The sequence below is a fragment of the Eschrichtius robustus genome, chromosome 11 (assembly GCF_028021215.1).
Source record: "Eschrichtius robustus isolate mEscRob2 chromosome 11, mEscRob2.pri, whole genome shotgun sequence".
Classification (NCBI taxonomy): Eukaryota; Metazoa; Chordata; class Mammalia; order Artiodactyla; family Eschrichtiidae; genus Eschrichtius; species Eschrichtius robustus.
Window position 1 is genome coordinate 103,394,672 of NC_090834.1, and position 16,600 is coordinate 103,411,271.

Here is a 16,600-nt window from a genome sequence, read left to right on the forward strand (position 1 = left end):
GGGGATTAAGAGGTACAAACTACAAGGTATAATATAATTTACGAGGATGTAATGTGCAGCAGAGGGAAATAGTCAATATTTTATAACAACTTTTTATGGAGTATAATCTAGAAAAATATGCAGTTTTTAATAGATTGTACACCTGAAACTAATATAATATTGTAAGTCAACTACACGTCACTAAAATTTAAAAAAAATCAAGTAGGGGCAGCGTGGTGGTGGCCTTGAACGGATGACTGTTAAAGTAGGGTGGACAGCAATGAGTCCAGCCAAAATGAGACTCAATGGTTTATTTATTTATTTATTTATTTATTTAAATTAATTTATTTATTTTTGGCTGTGTTTTGGGTCTTCGTTTCTGTGCGAGGGCTTTCTCTAGTTGCAGCAAGCGGGGGCCACTCTTCATTGCAGTGCGCGGGCCTCTCACTATCGCGGCCTCTCCTGTTGCGGAGCACAGGCTCCAGACGCGCAGGCTCAGTAGTTGTGGCTCACGGGCCCAGTTGCTCCGCGGCATGTGGGATCCTCCCAGACCAGGGCTTGAACCCTTGTTCCCTGCATTGGCAGGCAGATTCTCAACCACTGCGCCACCAGGGAAGCCCCACCAATGGTTTATTTTTAAATTTAACCTGACATGCAGATTTTCTCTTCTTTAAAACTTGTAGCTGATCATTTTTGGATACCACTCCAAGCACTATCAACAACAATCTTACAAAGTTCAAAAATGATATTCCCTCTGCCAGTTCTTGCTCTTCCTGGAACTTAACCAACCCTTGCCCGTTTGCATTGCCTTGGATTCCATACTTCCAACATTCCTCGGTGAGGATCCTTAGAATAGGCAGCAGGTGCTGGGCTTGATATAAGGAGAGAAAAAGCCCAAAGCTCTGCTAATTAGTGTTTTTGTTTTTGTTTTCTGGTTTTTGTTTTAAATGGTGTCTACGTGATGTCTTACATTAATTACAATCATGTTTGGAAAAAAATGCTATTTACTTGTGTTTATATATGTTCTGGTCTTATTGATAAATCTTCCCTCACCCCAGTTATCACATCAGATTCATTAAATCTCCAGTCTGGTTTAAACATAATCTGATAAGCAAACCATTTACTTTAAATAGCTTTTACTGGGATAAAAATTGTCAAGGGTCTCAATCTCCTCAACCATTCCCTCTGATGACTGGCACAGAGTAGATGCTCAATATTCAGTGGTCAGAGTGTTAGTCAATGTATCTTCTGTACCGAGTGTGTCAGCAACTACACTGCAGCTGTTTATTAACTCCCTGTCTTTTTATTCCGCTGGTAAAGCCATCCCATCCGTCACTTCCACTTAAAATGCCTCATTCTTTAGTTCATGAGAGTGCAAATGTGGCTCTGTTCTAGATTATTCTGTGGCAATCTTGATAACTGTTACGATAGCATTCTTTAATTTTAAAACCAATCACTGTAGATTTTGGAACTTTTCTCTACCACGTCCTGAGAGGTCATCTAGAAGTTAGGGTTCAGGTAGTGCCTAATGCTTTATATGTTTTTAAAAAGTGTTTCTTATAAACAAGTGGCAATATAGCCGTTGCATATTCTCTTATGATAAGATATATATAAATATATAATCTTTATGGAGAGATGATTTTACAAATAAAACATGCTGTGTCTTTGTGGCTATACTTCTTGATGTCTGAATAATAACCTCAAAATAGGGCCTAAGCTGGGAGGTTGGTGTGGAAGGGTCATTGTCACCCACACAGCTGTTAGTAGCATTCAATAAACCACTCACAGAGGTACTGGTCGTTTGTCTGGTAACACATTCAAATTCTTTTAGTTTGACTTCTTATGGTGAGTGAAGATGAAGTTGGAAAAGATAGAGTTGATAAAGGACTTTCAGAAAGGTGAGTGAGTGGTTCCACCTGTCACTTAATTAAGCACAACTTCCCACCAGGAACCCTCCTCAATATTAGCTATTGTATTACTGTGCTCCTCTTGAACCAATCTTGAGCTTTGAACCCTTATCTCAGAGTCTGATCCTATGCAGATTACATGCCACTTACTAGCTGTGTGGCTCAGGGCAGGTTATTTAATTCCTCCATGTATCACTTGATCATCTGTATAATTGGAGGAAAATAATATCTACCTCCTAGGACTGTTTTAATGACTAAATGAATGAATTTATGGAAAACTTTGAGAACAACCTATGTTCAAACTTTAAGTCCTATGGAGCAGATACAATGAATAAGCCATAGGTCTGTCAGTTTAATACTATTAGAGATGAGTTGCAGAATATTTTTAGCATGACCTCACTTGTAAAGCTTTAAAAAATATGCAAATGCGCTATATTTGTAAAACGAACGCTATCTATATATACGCATTTAGTAAAAGTGTAAAACCATGCATGGGAATGATGGTTACTATCTCAGGAGAGGGAAGGAGAATTACGTTAAGTAGGGGCACATGGTGGGGGGGATCTCCATTGTAATGTTTTATTTCTAAAATATATCTGAAACAAACACAAAAATGTTAAAATCTGTTACAGCTGAGTGGTGGGCATATAAATGTTATATCCTTTAATTTTCCAGTTGTTTGGAAAGTTCTTTTCTTTTTCTTATAAATTACACCTTGAATATAGAGCCCGAATAACATTGGCTTGTATGTCTGCACTTTTACAAGGTGTTCTTTATCAAGTTCACTTTCCAAATCAGAGAACAAAGCCTAAGAGGTGGAATCACCATGTTCACTTTGCTAGCAAGAAGCAAAGCCAGATCTGAATGGTGTCTTTTATACTCTAATCTTCCACAGATGTTATTAATATTGGCAGATGCAGACAGTAGTGTTCTACTGTTTAGCAGTTTTCTGAATTGTGGACACGTCATATTTTCAATTCAGTAGAAACATAATAATCCTTTACTGTTGGTAGCTTGAGTCCTTTAAGAAAGGTTTAGTAGCCATGGTGGAAATGAACACCATTGGGTCAACAAGGAGACAGAATACAAAGCTTGACTACACTGCAGGCCTATTGGGAACAGCTGTAGTAAGAATATTTCTTTACCTTTCTCCAAGATCAATAGGATGAGGTTAATTTTCATTCTTGGATTCTAGGAACAAGGTAAATTGATAATATTTTTTTCTAATGAGTTTTGGATTTCTTATTTGACAGTACTTTCAGTTGATCTGAAGCTAATTAAGAATTCACTTTGGAGGGTGGGATTCCACCAAGCTTATTTCCATAGCAGGCTAGGATGGTCCTCTAGGTTTGAATCCCCTTCAACTTGCCTGTCTAGGTGGATAAAAGCCTTCAAGTCTGTTGTAGCTGCCCCCCTCAGTGCCCCAGAGGGAGATAATTGCATTTTAACAAAATATTTTTGGAGGATTCACCTTAAATCTGAAATAATGACTTCGAGTACGTAATCAAAGAACCCCATCAGTTAAGACAAAGCTTTGTGGCATCCCTAAATTGATCCCACAAAGCCCCCTATAAGTCACTTGACCTATGTAGGACAAACTCTCAGGAATTTCAGAGATCCCCCAGGTCCACGAACATGGAAAAGAGCTGTTTAATTGTATGAGACCTACATACACTTTTGAGTACCAGAGTGGTCATAAAAATGTTCCTTTCAGGAGGCTGAGTGATCGTGCTGTAAAAGTTTTCCTTTGGTGGATAACTCTTTGCACCTGAGCACAGGCACAGGCCTAAAATCTTGCGAGGCTTCCTAAACCTTCACCTTCTGTTTCCTGAACAGTCCTTGCTGGCAGTCTTCATTATCAAGATGAAGGCCTCTATGTGATTAAGAGAGCTGCTTTTCCTTAGTCCCTTGATTTTTACTAGGTCTGGGCTGTTGCCAAATAGGTGAGAAATATTGGGTTGATGGTGATTTAATTGAATGATTGCCAGTGATGGGCCTTCAGCGTGGTGGCTTTGACAGGAGTATTTGCTCCCAATAACAAAGGCCAATGGGAAACTTTATGCCCTTTGACCAACATCTCTTTGTTAGATGACGAAGGCATCTCCTTTCTGCCTTAGTCCCTGGTAACCACCATTATACTTTCTCCTATGAGTTTAATTACTTAGGTTATTTAGATTCTTCATATAAGTGGGGTCATGTATTTTTTGTTCTTCTGTGTCTGGCTTCTTCCACTTAGCATAATGTACTCCAGGTTCATCCATGTAGTTGCAAATGACAGGATTTCCTTATTTTTAAAAGATGAATAATATCACATTATATGTAAATATCATATTTTCTTTATCCATTCATCCACTGATGGACATTTAGGTTGCTTCCATATCTTGGCTATTGTGGATAGTGCCTCAGTGAACATGAGAGGACAGATATCTCTTTGAGATCCTGTTTTCATTTCCTTTAGATATATACCCAGAATGGGATTGCTGGATCCTATGTCAGTTCTATTTTAATTTTTTGAAGACTCTTCCTACTGTTTTCCATAGTGACTGCACCAATTTACATTCCCCCCAACAGTGCACAAGGGTTCCTTTTTCTCCACATTCTTGCCATCACTTGTTATATTTCATTTATGATAATAGCCACTCTAACGGATGTGAGGTGATATCTTACTGTGGTTTTGCATTTCCCTGATTAGTGATATTGAGCACTTTTCCATATATGTGTTGGTTATTTGTATGTCTTCTTTTGAGAAATATCTATTCAAGTCCTTTGGCCATTTTAAAATCAGGTTATTTATTTATTTATGCTATTTTGGACATTAACCCTTTATCAGATATGTGGTTTGCAAATATTTTCTCCCATTCCATAGGTTGCCTTTTCACTTTGTTGATGGTTTCCTTTGCTGTGCAGAAGCTTTTTAGTGTGATGTGATCCCATTTGTCTATTTTTGCTTTTGTTACTTGTGCTTTCAGTGTCATATCCAAGAAATCATTGCCAAGGCCAATGTCAAGAAGATTTTTCTCTATGTTTTCTTCTAGGAGTTTTCCAGTTTCAGGTCTTATATTTAAGTCTTTAATCCATTTTGAGTTGATTTTTGTGAATGGTGTACCATAGGGGTCCAATTTTATTCTCTTGCATGTGGATATCCAGTTATCCCAATGCTATATAAGTCCTAGAGATCTACTGTACCCATAGTGCCTGTGGTTACAATACTGTACGTTTAAAATTTTGCCAAGAGGATAGATCTTAGGTTAAGTGTTCTTATCACATGCACAAAAATAAGAGAATGGGAGGAAAAAATATGTGTAAAGGTGTTTTTTTAAATACTACTAATAGAGAGGGATAATATGTATTCTTATATTTTAAAAAATATTTAATTTTTTAAAAGCAGTTTTAGGTTCACAGCAAAATTGAGAGGAAGGGACAGGAATTTCCCATATACCCCTGCCCCCCCCACCCCCGCCCAGGCACAGCCTCCCATTATCAACATCCCGCACCAGAGTAGCACCTCTGTTGCAGTTGATGCATCAACGTAGATTCATCATACGCACCCGAAGTCTGTAGTTTACTTTAATGTTCACTCTTGTACATTTATGGGTTTGGACATGCGTCCACCATTAAAGTATTACACAGAATAATTTCATTGCCCTAAAAAACCTCTGTGCTCTGCCTATTCATCCATTCTGACTCACCGTAAAAGCTCCAGTCTTAATTATGGCCCAGGAAGCACTCTGCAGTCTGGTTTTATTATATTCCAGGGAAGAGGGCTAGGGAGTGCCAGCACTCAGCTCCTATTAGGCTACCCCATCCTCCTCACTCTACTTTATTTTTTTAAAATTTATTTTATTGAAGTATTTACAATGTTGTGTTAGTTTCTGCTGCACAGCAAAGTGATTCAGTTATACATATGTATACTTTTTCATATTCTTTTCCATTATGGCTTATTCCAGTATATTGAATATAGTTCCCTATGCTATGCAATAGGACCTTGTTGTTTATCCATCCTGTATTTAATGGTTTGCATCTGCTAATCCCAAACTCCCAGTCCAACCCTCCCCTGCTCCCCTCTCCCTTGGCAACCACACATCTGTTCTCTATGTCTGCCCTCACTCTGTTTTAGCTGTTTGACCTCCTTATCATTCGTTGAATAGGCCAGGCATGCTCCTGCCTTAGGACCTTGGCACCTTGATGATCTGCCTGGAATTCTCACTGCCCCCTATTCTTCTATGGCTGGCTCACCTGACAACTTCAGGTCTCTGCTTAAATGTTACTTTCTCAGTGAGGCCTTTTGTTTTTGTGCTGTGAAGTTTTATTTATTTATAAATTTTTGTTGACATATAGTTGATTTACAATGTTGTGTTAGTTTCTGGTGTACAGTAAAGTGATTCAGTTATACAGTGAGGCCTTCCTTGACTGAGAAAATTATTTTAAATTTTATCCCATGTACAGCTCTAAACCTTTTGTAGTGTTTATCACCATCTAATATGATACATATTTTACTTATTTATTTCATATTCTCTGTATCCTTTCATTATAGTATCAGCTCCAGGAGATTCCTTTTCCCACTTCTGTGTCTCCAGTGCCTAGAACAGAACCTGGCATATAACATATTTCACTCATTCTAACAAGAACATTTTTTTTTCATATAATAAGACATCCGAATTTTAGAGGCTTTATAATCAATGACATTCCAGTTGGCTGGCGGACAGGTGTGCTGTAGCTGCGATCACTTGCACATGAAGAATTTGATCTGAAATTTTCTGTTGACACCTCCTGGTAAGATCAGAGAGGGTCAGCATGAAAACTTGAGAAATTGGGGTCACTCATGGACAGGCAATTCTGGAGATAAGAGTGGAGCATTCTTTTAAGAGATATTGCATTATCCATGCTTGTGATGGCTCAAAGCGTGATAATTATGTGAGAAAACAGGGACTGATGATTCTGAGCCAGGAAGCGATTTGGAAGACGCAGACTCATGATGAAAATATTTTAGGATTTACTTTCACCAGCTACTTTGTTTACATTTGTTTTTGTATGTAGCATGTGAGTGATATGATTAAAAATGTCCACAGAGCTCTTTTAATTTGCATAGAATGATTCCAAGATTAAGTACCGAAATGTGTCAGATTAATTGGTAGCTTCTTTAATTTTAGTGGTCCATAAAATAATGGTGTATCTAAAGTTGGAAGAATCTTAGATTCAAGGAAACAGCTGGAACAGATGCTCAAAGATTTGTTAAATGAGCGAATGGAAGTTCACCCTGACTTTTTTCTTCTCCAAAAGGCCCTCATGGCTCCTTCTAAACCTATGAAACAGTGCCATCTGCAGGGAAGGCAGCTCATGATGTCTGGTTTTGTTGTGAAGTCCCCAGAGAAGTCAGTATTTGTTTTTCTTCCCTGTGAGGTAGGAGATAGATGGGCCCCTGGGCTGGACAGCGGGTGTTTGTCAAGTGGAGCAAAATTGAAGCTTTGTTCTCACGCAGACACTCCAAGGACAAAGGTAGTGGCAGAAGCTGAGCTCTGCTGGAATAAAGAGATAAGATGACCACTCCTGAGGTCAAGGAAAACTTCCCTGTCTGCACACACACAGGAAGGCTCCTTGGGGAACAAAAGGGGAGGGGGTGCCACCCCATAATAAGTGTGGACATGCACCCATAGGCCTCTGCAGTGGGATCCATCTTAGCAAAAAGTTGCACATGTATGTTGGGGAGAGTCCTAGGACAGGTCAGGTGTGAAAAAGAAACAAGATAATTGGCCAAATGTAAACAAAGACCTGGAAGGACTGCACTCCTCATTAGAGAGGACGCCCATATCCTTTCTGCCTTGCTTCTGACTTAAACAGTTTCTCTGTGTGCTCTCCCAGATGTTATGCTGTGTCTCTAATAATAAACTTTGTACCTGTTTTTACAGTTTTTGCCTCCTTGAAACACTCTTGCTTTCAATGGGTGTAAGAGCCAGGGGAACTTGGCTTCTAGCCTCTAGCCCCTGGTGGTCTAGTGGCTAGGATTCCTGGTTTTCATCCAGGCTACACAGGTTGAATTCCTGGGCAGGAAACTGAGATCTCTCTTTGGGACTGCTCACTGCTGTCTCTCCAGGATCACCTGTGTGTGTGCCTGTGTATTCGTGGAGTGGGCAGGGGAGGGTCCTAGTCTATGCTGCAGGGGAGCGGGGCAGAGAATGAAGATCTAGAGTATAAAGAAAAGGTCTGAGCCTTGAGGTATTTTCAGTCTAGCTTGAGAGGCTGTCTTTTCTTCCAGCAGAGATTTTCATCTTCAAGAACCAACTCACTAACCAAGAAAATCTTTTTTTTTTTTCCTTTTCTTCAAAGTGATATTGTACGCCTTTTATTTCTCTTCTCTGAACACGGGGAAGCACAAGGGTGATTTTTCCTTTCTTGTCAAACTCTTCTCTTTCCCACATATTAATGAACAATGTTTGAGCACCTGTTCAATGCCAGACCCTGCTTTAGGTCCCAGGAGATATGCAGTTGGCAGGAAACACAAGGCCACTGAACTCATGGAGCTGACTTTCTGGCATAGAAGATAGACAATAAACACATAAACAAATCATTGATAATTTCATATTGCAGCAAGTGGTTTAAAGTGATAGTGGTGGGTAAAAATGGAAACTGAGTAGGGAAGGGCAGGGCTTAGAAGCAGCATGCCCTGGGATGGCCTACTAAGGGGGTGATGTCCAAGCTGAGAAAGGATGAGAGCATGCCAGCCACCAGTGCTTCAGTGAAAGGGCATTCCAGGCTAAGGGAACACAAAATGCAAAAGCCCTGATATGAAAAAAAAAAAAAAAAAAAAGCCCTGATATGGAAGAGAGCATGGCACCATCCAAGGACAAAGAGGAAGTCAATGTGGCCACACAGGTGGACAGACTTGGGATCTTTTTGAAAAGCACAGTGACCAGGAGTTGTTGGTGGACTAGGTATGGAGGGTGAAGGAGTAAAGGAAATGGATCAAAGATAATGTCTAGGATTTGGGACCTGGGTAGTCAGGTGGATTATGATGCCGCTTAATGATGAACAGTTTGCAGAGAAAGATGAATTCTGGACAAGTGGCCATGTCAAGTAGGCAAATAGATACACAATCCTGGACAAGTCAGAGAGGGAGCCAAACAAGGGCTCAGGTTGAACCAAGCCAACAACCCCGGTGTTAATCTCAGTTCTGATGTTAGGCTAGGCTATCTTGGGTACCGCTTCATCACTTCAACAAACATGTACTGAGCATCCACTGTACGGAATTTTCAGCCATGGATACAGAAAAGGGGGAAGGACTCTTTTTTCCAGGGTACAATTTTTTGGTGGAAGGGGGAGGGTTTAATGGATGAAAAGAAGTAAGAGTGTGAAGAATGAGAATTGTGTGCCGATGGGTGCGGATCACTCATCTTTACTGGAATAGTTCTTAATTCTTGTCACCTGGCTGTGCTGAGTTTCCCTGAGTACTTTTGGGGAAGGGGATCAGAATGGCAACATGATATTTTTCTATTTCAACAGGGATAGAATGTGACTTCTTTTACTTTTTCTTAGTTATGGAAGAGGAGATTGAATCTCAAAAAAATGTGTATAAAGCAATGAATTATATTTCGGTCCAGTGACCCATGAGTTGGCAGACTGATTTGAGGTGGGTTGTTTTGTTTTTTGTTTTGTTTTGTTTTTACCCTGTCATGGCTTGTGAGATTGAGATTCAGGTAAGAGTAGGATGCATTTCTCACACTTTTGTCTTTTTGCTTTTATAGAGTCCAAATACTTGTTCCGAATTTGTCTTTGTGATAAGGTGCTATGCTACTAATTTTGCTTTCAAACAATGCAGAATGAGGGAAAAGTAGGTTTTCTACTAAGAATGAGGGCATTTACTAAAGTAGGAGATGAAGAGTGAGTTTTCCCTTTTCATTTATGTACTTGGGGTATCCTCTATACAGGACACTCTAGCTGGGTTGGCAAACATTTCCTGGAAAGGGGCAGATAGCAAATATTTTAGGTTTTGTGAGCCATGCCTTGTAAACCATGATATCTATTGCAACTATTCTGTCATTGTAGCTCAAAAGTAGCAATAGACAATATGCAAATGAATGAGCATGTCTGTGTTTCAATAACACTTTTTTTTTATGGACACTGAAATTTGAATTTCACATAGTTTTCATGTGTCATGAAATACTCGTTTTTTTAAAAATTTTTATTATTTATTTATTTATTTATTTTTGGCTGTGTTGGGTCTTCGTTTCTGTGCAAGGGCTTTCTCTAGTTGCGGCAAGCGGGGGCCACTGTTCATCGCCGTGCGCGGGCCTCTCACTATCGCGGCCTCTCTTGTTGCGGAGCACAGGATCCAGACGTGCAGGCTCAGTAGTTGTGGCTCACGGGCCTAGTTGCTCCGCGGCATGTGGGATCTTCCCAGACCAGGGCTCGAACCCGTGTCCCCTGCATTGGCAGGCAGATTCTCAATCACTGCGCCACCAGGGAAGCCCCTCTTCTTTTGGTTTTGTTTCACCCACTTAGCTTACATAGGCTAGCTCTACATTATATAAGGTATATCTTTGTAGTATAAACTCCTGACAGTTTTTTGGATTATAATGCAAGTGCCTGACTTAAGCTTTTGATTGCCGATGCATCCACTTCAAAGATGGCTATCTCAAAAAAACACATCACCAGATGAGTCAGGCCCCATCTCTCATTGACTTAGATAACTGACCATTTGGCCTCTAATTCCTACTCTTAATGTTATAAACTCATTAATAAAGGGTGTGTCTGCAAAAACCTAGGTCCCCAACCCTGGACCCCAATAAAAGCAGAACCCCAGGCCCAGGCTCCCTTTCTACCTGTGACCTCATCACGTGGCCCTAGATATGTTGTGTACCCTCCAGGACCTGTGAGTAAGAACCCTTGTCTTTCAAACTTTCCTGATGGTTATTGCTGAGGGCATCTTGCAATCCTAAGAAAAACCACAATAGTGGGCCAGCCACGACCTTGGTTCTGAAAGGGGAGATGTCTGTGGGAAGCTCTCAGTGGCCCCAGGTGGTGCCCCAGGCATTTCTAGGCCATAGCCTCACTGTAGGTGGGATGAGGGCAGGAAACAATCTTGCTGCAGATCTCATATTTCAAAACTAATTAAAGGCTTATTTTTATCCCCACAAAATAAGACAAGATGGATGTGTTGGTGAACAGAAATGGAGAAATGTCAAAAATTTAAAGCACAATAAATACTTGTAGTAAGACTTTTGGTATTACTATTGCCTTTTTCCAGGTCACCCCAAAATGCTAAATTCAAACGATAGTTTGACTTAGGACCAACTGTATTGTAGCAGTGTTCATCTTGCATCTCTGAGCTTAACCTTTTTGGGGGTCCTTTTTCACAGCATTTTATAATATCTAATTTCCATTCTAAACTTATTCTTGGGAAGTGTTTTTCTACAACTGTACTATCATTACCACTTAGTGTTTGCAGAGGAGTGTTTTGGACTTGATACATTTTCATCATAATAATGAGATGTTTACATTACTAGACAGTGTCCCAAATCATTCATATAAGTTATAAGTAGCTACAATAATACCCTTAATCATGCAATAATGTCCCCAGATGGTGAGGACATCTATTACCAGCTAAATTGTTTGAAAAACGTGGTAACATTAGTGTTCTAAAGTAATCCTTTTTGGTTAACTAACATTGTTTTCTTGCTCTATTTAAAACTCTGTATAACTTACATATGTATCTTCTGAATCCAATAACTTCTGCTTCATTGAGTGAATAGAACTTCCTAGACCCTTTAATATGAAGATAGTTTTCTCCCCAGTGGGTTGAAAGGTAAATGAGAGTCAACAGACATGAAGGTCATTTCAAAGAGCACTCATATGTTATCAAATTCTTAGTTTAAATATGCAAGCCTTCTCATGACGTATGAAATAACTTCCATTCACATTTCTGTGTTCAATCAGGTTTCTGCAGATAGACACTTTTTAACTGTCCTGCAGTACATTCCAAGGAACCAAACACGGACTTTTGAGTTTTATTGGATATGTAAGACTTCCTAGTGAGTCCCACATTGTATAGCTCTTTAGTTTTGTTTTTCTAATTGAAGTATAGTTGATTTACAATGTTGTGTTAGTTTTAGGTGTAGAGCAAAGTGATTCAGTTATACACACACACACATAGATATGTATATATATAATTTTTATTAGATTCTTTTCCTTTATAGGTTATTATAAAATATTGAGTACAGTTCCCTGTGCTATACAGTAGGTCCTTGTTGGTGATCTATTTTATATACAGTAGTGTGTGTATGTTAATCCCAAACTCCTAATTTATTGCTATTCCCACCCCCTTTCACCTTTGGTAAACATTACTTTGTTTTCTATGTCTGTGGGTCTATTTCTGTTTTGTATATAAGTTCATTTGTATCTTAGATTCCACATATAAGTGATATCATATGATATTTGTCTTTCTCTGTCTGGCTTATCTCACTTAATATGACACTCTCTAGGTCCATTCCTGTTGTTGCAAATGGCATTATTTCATTCTGTTTTATGGCTGAGTAATATTCCATTGTATATATGTACCACATCTTTATCCATTCATCTGTCGATGGATATTTAGGTTACTTCCATGTCTTGGCTAGGACTTCCAAGACAAGTGGTGAGAGTGGACATCCTTGTCTTGTTCCTGATCTTAGAGGAAAGGCTTTCAGCTTTTTACCATTGAGTGGGGTGTTAACTGTTGGTTTGTCATATATGGCCTTTATTATGTTGAGGTATGTTTCCTCTATGCCCACTTTCTGGAGAGTTTTTATCATAAATGGATGTTGAATTTTATCAAAAGCTTTTTCTGCATCTATTTAGGTAATCGTATGGTTTTTATTCTTCAATTTGTTAATGTGGTGTATCACACTGATTAATTGGTGGATATTAAAAAATCCTTGCATCCCTGGGATAAATCCCCCTTGTTCATGGTGTATGACCCTTTTAATGTATTGTTGGATTCAGTTTGCTAGTACTTTGTTGAGGATTTTTGCATCTGTGTCCATCAGTGATATTGGCCTATAATTTGGTTTTTTTGTTGTATCTTTGTCTGGTTTTGGTATCAGGGTGATGGTGGCCTCATAGAATGAGTTCAGAAGTATTCCTTCCTCTGCAATTTTTGGAATAGTTTTAGAAGGATAGATGTTAACTCTTCTCTAAATATTTGATGGAATTCGCCTATGAAGCCATCTGGTCCTGGACTTTTGTTTGTTGGGAGTTTTTAAATCACAGATTCAATTTCAGTACTTGTAATTGGTCTGTTCATATTTTCTATTTCTTCCTAGTTCAGTCTTGGGAGATTGTACCTTTCATTTATTTCTGTTCTGATCTTTGTGATTTCTTTCCTTCTACTAACTTCGGGTTTTGTTTGTTCTTCTTTCTCTAGTTGCTTTAGGTCTAATGTTAGGTTGTTTATTTGAGATTTTTCTTGTGTCCTGAGGTAAGATTGTATCACTATAAACTTACCTCATAGAACTGCTTTGCTGCATCCTCCCATGGATTTTGGATTGTCATGTTTTCATTTTCATTTGTCTCTAGGTTTCTTTCTTTTTGGCTGTGCCATGTGGCTTGCAGGATCTTAGTTCCCCAACCAGGGATTGAACCCGTGCCCCTGCAGTGGAAGCATGGAGTCTTAACCACTAGACCGCCAGGGAAGTCCCTGTCTCTAGATATTTTTAATTTCCTCTTTGACTAGAAGTAAGTTATTTTTTAAAGTGAGGGATGGCTTATAGCATAATGAATCACAGCTTTCTGAATACTACTAATTTTTGATGCACAGTTCTTAAGCAGCTATAGGAATAGAGTTCCTGAGTATGCACAGGAACTTGCATAGAGTGTGCAAGTGGATGGCCAGATTTCTCTCTCATGGAAGGGAGGGCCCATCATTTGATGCACAGGGGAATGATCCAATGGTACATACATAGTCAGATTCCTGAAAAGACAAAAACACAGAGCGCAGATCCTGTGTTCATTGTTTCTAAGAAAAGCAGAGTAAATGTTTGTCTATAGATCTTGAGACAGAATGTTCTATCTTTCAAACTCTGTCTTTCAGACAGCAATGATTCATTTATAGGATTATATGCATGGTGTTATGGATGGTTAGGGATACTTGACAGTTTCAATCGTCAAAATACATATTGATATGCAGGCATTTAATTCTTTTAGGAAGACTTTGAATCCTAACTTTAGGAGTCTTCTGAGTTACCCTTTACTGTGGGTTATCTGCACACTCAAAACCACCATTTTGTACTCTTAATAATATTATTTTTAGGATCCAGATATCTACTGATGTTGGAATCGAAAGATATTTTACCTTAGTTTCGTTTATAAAATTCTAAACAAAGTTTTAGGGGTTAAACTCTTATTTAAAATGACCCCAGTTAGTGTCCCAATACAAACAATTAAAAAATATAATTTCTGTTCTCAAAATGCTTTAGAAACAGGGTACTTCAATAAAGCTTCATGACCATTGAACAATATTAAGAAATGCTACTTGTAAGTTTCCTTACCTCAGCCATCTTGCAGAATCAATCTCTTTACCCTCCCTTTTGGCTTAGCCTGTTAAATTTTTCTTTGAGTACCAAATCAAAGGCAATTTTTAGAAACTCCTTTTTGGATAAAATGGGAGAAAAAGGAAATACATGCCTTTAGATCTATTTAGATATCTTTGTTTATGGACTGTACTTAGGGTTGAACCAATTTGTTATTTGTGGCATTCACAGATGTGCTGCTCATATTTCCTTTCAGGGAAAGAGGCATTGCCCATCCCAGAACAGCCTCCAGCTGTTAACTCCATTGCTCCTTTAGCCTTTGAGCAGAGATCATACTCTTCTCTTGGGCGTTCCAGTCCATGCCTGAGCAAGACTGGAACAAAGGTCTAGCCATTGCTGCCCAACCTGGGACTCCTCTAAAGGGCAACTTTTAGAATCCCTTGTTGGACTGGCACAGATACAGTCACGTCTCAGTCTTTGTCTGATGACTTCCCCTGATCGATTCTTTCTCCCTTTCCTTTCAGAGGAGTTGTTACTCTTCAATGAAAATTTACACTCCTGAGGAGCTGAGTCAGGATGGCACGGTAGGAAGACCCTGAGTTCACCTCCTCTCATGGGCACACCAAAAATGACAACTATTTACAGAGCAACTATTGATGAGAAAGACTGGAATCTACCAGAAAAGATCCTCTACAACTAGAAATATAAAGAAGGAACCACAACAAAACAGGTAGGAGGGGGGTAGGAAACAAAACAGGTAGAAGGCGGGGAGGAGGTGGTATAGTCAAGACCCATATCCCTGAATGGGCAACCCACAAACAAAAGGATAATTACAATTTCAGAGTTCTCCCCAAGGAGCAAGGGGTCTAAGCCCCCACATCAGGCTCCCCAGCCTGGGGGTCCTGCACTGGGAGGACAAGCCCCCCAGAACACTTGGGTTTGAAGACCAGTGGGGCTTGATTTTAGGAGACCCAGAGGCTGTGGGAAATAAAGACTCCACTTTTAAAGGGCTTTCACAAGATCTCACACATTCTGGGACCCAGGGTAAGCAGTAATTTGAAAGGAGCCTGGGTCAGACTCACCTGCTGATCTTGAAGAGGCTCCTAGAGAGGCAGGAGGCAACTGGAGCTCACCCTGGGGACATCGACACTGGTGGCAGCCATTTTTGGAAGCTTGTTCTATCACATGGACACGGGTGCTGGCAAGGACCATTTTGTAATCTTCCCTCTAGCTTATTAGCCTCACGACTGCCCCGCCCTGCCCACCAGCCTGTAGGCACCAATACTGGAATGCCTCAGGCTAAGCAACTAGCTGGGTGGGGACACAGCCCCATCCACTAGTAGGCAGGCTGCCATAAGACCCCTGAACCCACAGCTATCCCTGGACATGGCTCTGTCCACCACAGAGCCCAGGACCTGGCCCAGTACGCAGGCACTAGACTGGATATCCCAGGGCCCTACAGCCAGCGAGTCTGGGACACAGCTCTGCCCACCAGTAGGCAGCACCAGTCTGGGGACCTGCTGGATCTCAGCCCTACTCACCAGTGGGCTGACACAAGCTTCAGGACACCTTGGACCCTGCAGCCAGCTGTGTCAGGAACTGGCCTCATCCACCAGGAGATCACCAGGCTGAGACTAGATCTGGGAATCCTGGCCCCATAACCACCCAACCCAGAACCTGGCTCTGCCCACCAGTGAGCCAGAGCTACCCCAGAGACCCCCAGGTTTTCATAGCCAGACTTCTCATGACCTAGCTCAGCCAACCAGCAACTGGCAGCCTCCAGGCAGGCCCTGGCAACCACTCAGACCTGGGACCAGCCATGCCTACAAGACCACTCATAGCCTACCACAACAGAAGGACCCACACAGCCTGCATGGTGGGGGGGAATCCCTAGAGGATATAGCTCTGATGACTAGGGGGGAGTGCACTGCTGGGACACATAGGACATCGCCGAAAAAGGGCCACTTCTTCAAGGCTGGGAAATGTAATCAACCTACCATATACATAAAAATGAAAACAGCAAATTAGGCAAAATGAGGAGATAGATGAACACGTTCCAAATGAAGGAGCAAGATAAAACCCCCAAAGAAGAACTAAGTGAAATGGAGATAGATAGGCAATCTAACAGATAAAGAGTTCAAGGTAATGATCATAAAGATGCTCAGAGAACTCCGGAGAAGACTGGGTGAACAGAGTGAGAATGAGAAGTTTTTA

General features: G+C 40.4%; 2 protein-coding genes across 2 annotated transcripts in view; both read left to right on the forward strand.

Annotated features, from left to right (window-relative positions):
- Window positions 1-14,947, forward strand: part of STX3 (syntaxin 3) — a 142,186-nt gene extending 127,239 nt beyond the window's left edge. The window contains exon 11 of the mRNA XM_068554868.1: window positions 14,911-14,947. The gene's annotated coding sequence lies outside the window, so the exon portion shown is untranslated. The remainder of the gene's footprint in view (window positions 1-14,910) is intronic.
- OOSP3 (oocyte secreted protein family member 3) overlaps window positions 1-16,047 on the forward strand; it is a 37,311-nt gene extending 21,264 nt beyond the window's left edge. Inside the window, 2 exon segments of the mRNA XM_068556144.1 lie at window positions 663-842; window positions 15,792-16,047. Of these exon segments, the coding sequence (XP_068412245.1) occupies window positions 663-842; window positions 15,792-16,047 (436 nt within the window).
- The last annotated feature ends 553 nt before the right edge of the window (window positions 16,048-16,600 follow it).